The sequence below is a fragment of the Belonocnema kinseyi genome, chromosome 2 (genome assembly GCF_010883055.1).
Source record: "Belonocnema kinseyi isolate 2016_QV_RU_SX_M_011 chromosome 2, B_treatae_v1, whole genome shotgun sequence".
NCBI lineage: Eukaryota > Metazoa > Arthropoda > Insecta > Hymenoptera > Cynipidae > Belonocnema > Belonocnema kinseyi.
The window spans coordinates 2,331,499-2,340,966 of NC_046658.1; the positions used below are offsets into that span (position 1 = coordinate 2,331,499).

The 9,468-nt window shown below is 31.4% G+C and overlaps 1 protein-coding gene across 3 annotated transcripts in view; it reads left to right on the top strand.

Moving 5' to 3' along the window:
• Positions 1 to 9,468, top strand: part of LOC117167432 (ferritin subunit) — a 94,985-nt gene that overhangs the window by 58,122 nt on the left and 27,395 nt on the right. Inside the window, exon 5 of one of the 3 annotated variants that reach the window (XM_033352360.1) lies at positions 4,894 to 5,488. The exons of the other annotated variants lie outside the window; for them this stretch is intronic. Coding sequence (XP_033208251.1) covers positions 4,894 to 4,929 — 36 coding nt within the window. The 3' untranslated portion in view covers positions 4,930 to 5,488. Of the gene's footprint in view, positions 1 to 4,893; positions 5,489 to 9,468 lie in introns of those variants that run through there. 3 annotated transcript variants of the gene reach the window in all.

Genomic DNA, 9,468 nt, shown 5'->3' on the forward strand with positions numbered 1-9,468 from the left:
TTTACAATGTTATACTTTCTATATACACAATTATTTACAACTATTTACGTAAAGTTTTTTATATCTAGTTCCTTATCACTATTTCCTGCGATAGCGCAACTTAGGACTTATTAGCAAACGAGTAAGCGAACGAATGAAAGCTGGAGTGTAAGCGAGAGACAAAAAGCAGGAGAGCGTAAACGCATATTAGTCTACTTAACTTTTACCTTACCACTACGTACAATCTTTACGCTTCTAATCTGAGCGACTTCCGTTTCCTTTATCTTTGACTTTTTTATAGCGCCATTTGCCTTTTTTCACATACATTCTATTATTCCCTCTCATTCGCTCCTCTAGCACCCTTCAACTCCTTCATCCATTCATTTCCTTATCCATCCTTCGCTAGAATCTTAACCACATTCTCTTACCAGCTTCCTTTATCTTCCAATCTTCTCCTACGTCCTTCCCATACATGCTCCCATGTTTCCTCCTCCGATTCACATATTCCACAATTTCTGTTCTCTTCTTTTTCCCACTACACCCCCTCCCTTACCTCGTTTACCAAACTAAATTTTGCTATTCTGGTCCATTTATTGTATTTCGATTCCTCAGTGATCCCCCATCTTTTCATTAATTGTTTTTCCTTCTCCCTTTTTTCCAATTCTTCATAATTTACTCCAGTCCCGTCTTTTATTTATCTATCATTGAAGAACTCCCTCCTTTCTTCTTCCCATCTCGTTAATTCGATCACTCTCCCTCTCCTCTCTTCTACCTTCATCAAACACTTTCTCGCCAACTCCCCTCCCTTTTCCTCCCTCAGCTTCGTCTCAAATTTCCATGCCCTCTTTCCCGCTCTAATACTTAACTTATCCCATTACGCTTCTTCTCTCACCATATATCTTGGCGTCCTTCAGTCTGACCCTAGTCTTCAGTCTGACCTACTACCAGCCGTACCAGGGTATCAAATAACCACATTCTCCTTCTCTAATTTTTTTTAACCTTTTTTTTCCTATTCCTCATATCTGTTTCATTACCCCTGCTGCCTTTTCATCCTTTCTCTTATAGAAGCTGTATGATATCCATTCGTTTTCAAGATATATCCCAAATAATAATACTCTTTTACTTCTTCTAACTTGATTCCCTTCCATCCCCCTGTCCATTCTTTCTTCCTCCCCCTCCTTTTCTAAACCTCATTATCTTTGTCTTTTCTACATTTACATTCAGCTTTTACCCATCTAAGTATTTCTCTAAACCTGTAATTAATCCCGCCATCCCTTTTTCATCCTCTGCCATCAACACTTTGTCGTCTGCGTATGCCAGTGTATATATATTTTCCTTCCCTATTTTAACTCCTCCCCAACCTTTTCTCCTCATTTCTTCTTTCAAGTCTGATATTATATATTTATATTTATATTATATTTATATTTCGCCTTGGTCTACGCCGCCTTTAAGTCCACGAACATTGCTACCATTGCCCCTTTTCTCCTTTTAATTCTCTTATATACTATAACGCTAAATCTTTAACCTACTCTCCTTTGCCTTTCTTCACTATTGGTATAACTACTCCTTTTTTCCATAACTCTGGCCAACCTTCTCCTCTCTATACTCTATTACACATTATCCTGCCCATTCCTATAGTTCCTCCCCTCTATATTTCCGGACTTCATTTGAAATCTCATCTATAACAGGTGCCTTTCCATACTTTATTATTCCTAAAACCTTAACTATTTCTTCCCTTCATATCTCCTCTTCCTCATCTCTTTCTCTACCCCATTTTCCTCCCTTTATAACTTTTCTCTCTACTCCTAGCAAATCCAAAAAATATTTCTTCCATTCTACCATCATCTTGGTTTACTCTTTTTCTTTCTCTATTTAGTACCTTCCATACCTGTTCTTCCGTTGTAGCCTTCTCCGCTTCTTTGTCAAACCTTTTATTCTCTTCCTCTTTCTTTTGATAACACAACTCAGTATATTCTTTCTTTTCTTTCCTATATGGTGCCCCATTACCTTTTTCTTTTCTCCACTTTTTTAATTCCTGTCTGACCTTCTTTTTTTCTCTTTACAGTCCTTAAACCACTCACCTCTATTCCCCCCTTTACTAAATTCATTTGCTTCCCTTTTATTCATATTTCTATTGCTTTTTTGTCCGTTTAATGTCACTATCAAAGGAAAGTGATCCGAATCAATATACTCACCTACCTCTAGTTTCATAGCTTTCTCTCTTACCTCATCATCCACTATCACATAATCAATTACCGTTCCCCTTTCACCTCCTAAACGTGTATATTCTCCTTTCTCATCTCCTTCTATATATCCGCTTAAGATATACCATCCCAACTTCTCCAAGCTCTTCAACAACTTTTTTCCCTCCCCATTTAGTACCTTATCTTTGGATTTTCTTCCTCTCTCTTCTCCCAATTCCCTTCCTCCTCTGTCTACTGTTCTTGCATTAAATCCCCACCTATTATCAGCCTAATCTCTTCTTTATTTCCTTCAATCATTTCTTTCATCTCCTCTGTTTTCTCTTGCATATCACCGTTCACATAAACCCCCACTAACTTCCACTTCTCTCCTCCCATCATTACCTCTTGTACTATTAATCCTTCTTTTTGTTCTTGCCTGTCTTTCTTACCTGTCCCTGTTTTACATTAATTCCTTACTCCGATCACCATTACTCCCATTGCTCTGCCCTTTTTATTCTTCCTCTTTGCATTTTCCACTTGCCGTTTGTGACCTCTTGGTAACCTTCCCCTTACTCTTTCCCATCCCTTTTCATTTAGCCACGTCTCCATCATTATGACTACGTCCCATTTTGTCAAATTTCTCATAAACCTTCTATCCTTTCTCTCCAATCCTGCTATATTCCAGTAACAAATATTCCATGCTTCCCTACTTTTATTTCTCATCTTTTTTTCCTTCTTACTATTTCTTTTTTTCCTATCTCCTGTTCCTTCCTCTCCTAGTTTCTCTGCACCTCATTTCTAGTATCTGTTCCCTTTCTTCATCCCAATCCCACCATACTCCGTCTATCTGTATTCTCCCATACTGTACCAATGTTCTTCTTTACTTTTTTCTTTCCTCTTCCGCTATTATAATTACCTTATACTGCATCTTCCTTTCTACCCATGTCAAATCATCCTCTATTCTGTCCGAGCTTCCATATAACATCCTCTTCTTTCTCATCACTTCCCTCTTTATGTTCCCATTTTTTTAGTCTTCCCAGTACTACTCTCTCCTTTGTTCTATTTTTCTCAGTCTTTCCATCTCCTTATTCCCACTCTCGCCCCCACCACAATCCCGGTTCGAGCTTTAAAGTTTCTTTATCCTACCTGGCATCTCCTATACCTTTTTATTAATATCTTCCTGCCTAACCAATTTTTTTTTCCAATGATCTAAACATTTTTTGATATTTCACGCTCGCACCGATATCTTCCTTCACTTCACTGCTTTCCCTCTCTTCCTTTTGATAAAAGCCTCAATTTATCCTACGCGTTATGCTCTCAATCTCTCCTTTTCCATAGTTTTCTTATACTTCCCCCTTGCCTTCCTTGTGTATGGGGACGTCCGTTAGCATGTTCGCTATCATTTCTTAAATTTTTAAGACAAAATATTTATTATTCTAGAAAAAAGCAGGGGGAACCTAAAACGGGTAAAATCGACACTTTTTTAAGTATCACATACCCTTAATAATTATTCAATTTTGATGTAAGTTTTTTATTAGTTTACTAGTAAACAGTTTTAAATTGCGCCACCAAATAGCCAACAACAATTTTTCTCAGAAACGTAAACAAGTTTTATGCTTATAATAACCATTGATGAAGGCCGAATATTTTATTTAAAAATTCGTCGGAAATAATGCTTTTGATGCAGCTTTGTAGGAATTATGTTTTTTTAGGTTTCATTATAATATACCTTTCTTATATTTTACAGGTCTTTAAAGTTCTTGATTTAAATTTTCAATTTCAATTTTGTCGAAGTCGCAGTTTGTTCCGATGTACATTGTTGTGCGGATATTTTAAAATTTCCAATTTTTAATGAGCAATTAGATCTTCCTGCACAATCTGCCCTGAAATCAAGAAGCTTAGGAAAATGTGGGCTGATAGGTGTAATGATCTTCTTCCTTTTGAAGTAGTTTCAACTGTTCCGTATTTTAATCCTGGAAGTTTGAACAAAATTGAATTTTTCCTTAAAATAATAATTAAAAGAAAATAGAATTCGAACAACTTTGCATTGAAAGAATTATTATTTGTCAAGAATCTTGAAATAGAATAATCAGCCTCCAGCAATTATACATATTAAACTTGTTCTCGTTTGCGAAAAAAATTCTCATTGGCAATCTAGAGGTGTAACATGGAACTATTTATGTATTGGCGGATCATTTTAAAAGCATAAAGTATGACTTTTTTACTAGCAGTATTCTTTTTACATAAAAAATCGAAATTTTCGTTAACGAGTATTATTTATGGTGTTTCAAATGATTTTTTTAATAAATAAACCTATCGAAAATTCCGAATTTTCTCATAAAATTTATTTAGTCATATTTTCCATTTCTGAAAAAATCCAGTTGAAAAAAATTGTTCCTGTAAAGTACTGCCTTGTAGGACTACACTTGAATCAAGTTTCATTTTGATCAGAAAAAAATTAATTTCACAGAGTCGGTACACTTGAGAAAAATTACCCCAAATATTATTGAAATATAAAACCATCCATTTATATTGTTAAATCTTCTCTACCTATCTTTCTGAATCCTTATTTTTCTATCTCAGCTCACTATTCCTTAATCATTTCTCTTTTATTCCTATGTCTTTCCTAAAATCACTATTATGTAACCTCGTCAATACATTTTTGTACTTTTCTATACGTTTATCAATGAAATTCTCTGTCTATTTTCCATAATCAATTTTTCTTTTTCAGCACACAGACAATAACAAAACTGATGAACAAAAGTGATAAATTGATAATCTATTGCATGAGAAAGATGTGAAGTTAAATGAAACAAAATAAAATAACAATAAAATTATTGGAGAAACCAATTCAAAATTAATAACCACTTTTCGGAAAGTATAGGATCTTGGAGCGTGTGGTCGATGCACTTACCAATCTTCAACTGTCGAAGTGATGCCACCCTTCACTCACACTCACCCCTGTCACCAACCCTTCACTCCCGTCTGATCATCGGAAAATTCCATCATTGTCCAATGGGCCTTCTCAGTGCTGGCTCGTGAAGAGAGTTTACCCCAACTCACAATTTTTAGATCTAATCAATGTCTACGCGTACAAGGCATTAATTTCATATGCCTGTGTATAAAATACCCTTGCTGGAGTAAGCTCACTCAAACTAATGTCCATGAATAGACCGAAAAGTACTGGAAAAAATTCAGTCGGGACGGGCCTGGCCATACCTGAAAGCTGAACAAAACGTTCGCTGACTACTGCGTGTAGCAAAGCGTTCACATTTCTTACTAAAGACACTTTTATTCATATTGTTTTTCATTTAAGATTAGGATTTTTTTTGCAAAGAATCACTGTCTGACTTTTTTCTGTCCTTTAAACAGTTTTAGATGATTCTTTTAGGATTTTTATCCTGGTCATATTTGAAGGACAAAAATAATGTTTCAAAGTACAATTTTTAAATAAAAAAATAAATAATATTGTTACAAAACAAATAGTTGAATCCTGAAAGAAAAATATGAATATCAAACCAAAAAGATTAGATTTCTGCTAAAAAATTAATTTTCAACAAAATAGTTATATTTTCAACCAAAGAGATGAATTTTTAACAAATTATTAATTTTCAAACTTCTTGTATTTTCAACTGAAAAATATCTTTCAGTCAATAAAAATAGTGCGGATAAATTATGATCTAAATGGATAAATTATTAATAATACAATATACAAGTTTTGAATAACAGTTTATGTTTTAAGTGTCTTTTTTTATTTTCTTCAAGGTTTTTGTATAAATATAATTTTCCTACGTTTCTCCAGAAAAGTTCAAAAACATTTGGTAATATTTCAGATATGTGAAAACATAATTGGACACAATTTTAAAGAATATTTGTTTATTTTGCAAGAGTTCACACAATTTTAGTACAAATTTCGATCAGTTTAAAAGATATTTTGGACATTTCAAAGCTTGGAAATATTAAGAAATATTTAATAAATTCTCGGTAATCTTTCAGCTTTTAAATGTTTTTAATATATTAAACACTTTAAAATTCCTAAATATCTTTTAAACTAACTCAAGTTATTCGTAAAATTTCCCTGACATTTTTTTGGATTTATTTTCGACCATTTTGGAAATATTATGTAATGTCTTAAAATCTTGTTAAATATTTTCTAAAAAATTCATTTCGAAATCTTCAAAAACCCACGTTTTATCTTGAGTTTTTGAAAATATTTTGAAATATTATTTTCAAAAATGTTCAAAACCTTTTGAAGACATTTTTCACCTGATTCGTATTTTTCTTAAATATTTACAAAAGTTCTAAAAGATTAAAAAAATACTTAAAAAGTTTTCCACATATTTTTCGACAATTTTTAAAATATTTTTTCATGTTTCGAAAATCTTCCAAAATTAATATTTTATATATTGAGAAATTATTTTTAATTCATCGACAAAAATAAGGACATTTTATTTTTTTGAAACCCTTAAAAATTCTTAAGCGGCTTTAAGATTTATTGTTCTTCTTTATTCATAATGTGTCTCCTAAGGGTTTACATGACTTCCATTCCTTACAATCTTTCTGCTTATATCTTTTTTTTCAATCTTATCCTTTATATATGTACAATTATTTACAACTATTTACGTAAGTATTATATCTAGTTTCTTATTTCAATTTCCTGCGATAGTGCAATTTAGGACTTATTAACAAACGAGTGAGCGCGCGAACGAAAGCGAGAATGCAAGCGAGAGAGAGAGAGATCATGAGAACGCAAACGCATCTTAGTCTACTTAACTTTTACCTTACCTTTACTTACTATGTTTACGTTTCTAATCTATGGGACTTATGATGATATGTTTGAACCATAAGATTTATTGTTTTAAATCTTAAAAAATCAACATGTTATTTTAAATTTGTTGATTTTCAATCTTCACAATATTTTGTGGAAATAGCTTTTGGTATTACTTTGATCAATTACCATTTTTTTCATCATCAATCTTTTAATAAGTCGCCCAATATTTTATTTCTATAAATTCTTGGAATTTATATGAATTTATTATTTTCAATTCAGTTAAAACATTTATAAAAGCTTTGAAATAGCAACAATATTTTATATGTGTAGATTATTAAAATTAAAATGAATTTATAATCATTCAAAATAATTTTTCAAAATAATTATTTTATAATTAAATATTAATAATATATAAACCGTAGGTTTAAATTTTACTTTAATATAATTTTCATGTATTAGAACAATTTATAATCTAGACTTTCATTTCAATATTGAAATAATTGTGAAAATTCCGTACGATTTTTCTTAATTTCGAAGTATCTAATGACGATTCTAACTTGGTGACAATTGCGTACTCAGAAGAAAAAATTTACCAGGTATAAGCACCTGCACATAAAGGGATGCGTCCGTGCACAAAGGGCGTCACTCTTCAATAAGATAAGTTACTGAGTTAAATGGCAGAGTAATAACACTAAAATTGTCGTCTGGGTTAAAGCTCAAGGCTCGCTTAAGGTTATCTTACAAAATTTCTATTATAATTCTTACATCAAGAGAAAACTTCAAAACACTCCACAATGAACTAAAAATCATTTTATTTTAATTTTTAAAAAAATTAATTAATTTGTTTCAACAAGTTAACCACTTGGCATTAGTACAAGTACCGTTTGTTGGTCAGTGCAATAGATCGGAAATTCACTATATGTGTAAACTATGCTAGCTATTTCATGAAACAACTAAGATGCTAACGATTACATAATGTGTTTCAGTTCAAAGAATATAATTATAAATATAAGTCCAGAGTTGCTGCAAGACCTGAAAGGGAACTGGAAAAATCAGGGAATTATGTAAAAGTGACTCGAATTTTTTTGCTTGCATCTGTTTCAGAATCTTTAAAATTGTTTCAGTACTTTACTGCATAATTGAAATCTTTGTAAAAATCTTTGAAATCTTTGAAGTCTTTTAGAATTTCTAAAATATTTTTGAAAATTTTAAAAACCTTTTGAAACCTTTTGCATCTTTGAATTTTTTTTTAAACCTGTGAGCTCTTGAATTCAGTTTTTTATTAGTTCAAATAATTTTACTTCACACGCAAGAGTGCCATAATTTTAATCCAAAAAATATATGTATTCACTCAATTTTTTTTTCTTGAAATAATTTGTCTAACTCTTTAAACATGTCTTACCTTTGACGTGCCGAAACTAAAAGCGGTGTAGAATGAGTTACAGAAGAGAAGCGGTTTCAGTTTTCATATCAACGCAAAGAAGATTTCGAAAAATGGCGGCAGTGAAAACACAATGAATGAGCATGAGCCTAGGAGCGACCTGAAATTATTTCGCGGGGAAAAACGGGTTTGCACTTCAACCCGCTTTGGCTCGTCATCTTTGATTAAGGAGTTTTAATCTTTTTTTCTCATATTAACATATTAACAAAAGTTTTACTGAAAAAACGAAAGTTTTACATTTTCCTTCATATTATCACATAAAGTTGGATGTGTTTAATAACAATACCATTGAGCTCATTATAATATTTTTTAATTTACAAAGTTTGCATCATGCTATTATGTATTTGAAAAAAACTTTGACCATTTTGTACATTTTTTTGTAGTTATGAACATAATAATAATATTATTGATAATTATAATTAAACATCCTCGCAAAAGATTTCAAACATCGTATTAAATTAACTTATAACAGCCTTGTCTCAACAGTCACTTGACTTAGTCCGTTGCTTTGATGAAAAGTCGGATTCATCATAAAAAAAGTTTTAAAAAATTATAATAATTTATACATGCAAATTTGTATATAAAATTAATAATTAATAATAATAACCATTATTATATTATAATGTTATAATAATAATAATGTCATGGCAAGTATAATTATCAAGTGTAGGTTTTCAGTACTTGTAGAGCATGACGAATCACAGAGAGTTCTAACAATTATAGTGTTGTTCAGCTATTCTTGTTTTTAACCTTCTACCTGTTTCACCCATATAAACTTTTTTGTAACCTTTGCATTTTATTAAATAAACTACGTTTGACAAATTTTCAATTTTTTTAGAATCTTTCTTATTTATAAAACAATTGTCCAATTTGTGAATGTTTTTAAAATATACATTAATGTTGAATTTTTTCAAAGCACTTTTTAATCTCTCTGATAAACCTTGTACATATGGTAACGAAAGATGTAAATCAGTTTTTTGTAATTATCCAAACATTTATTTTGTTTACTGGAACTATTGTAAATCTCGTTTATTCTTTCTTTGATCACACTTTCTATTAAAGGTAATGGATAATTATTTTGTTGTAATGTAATT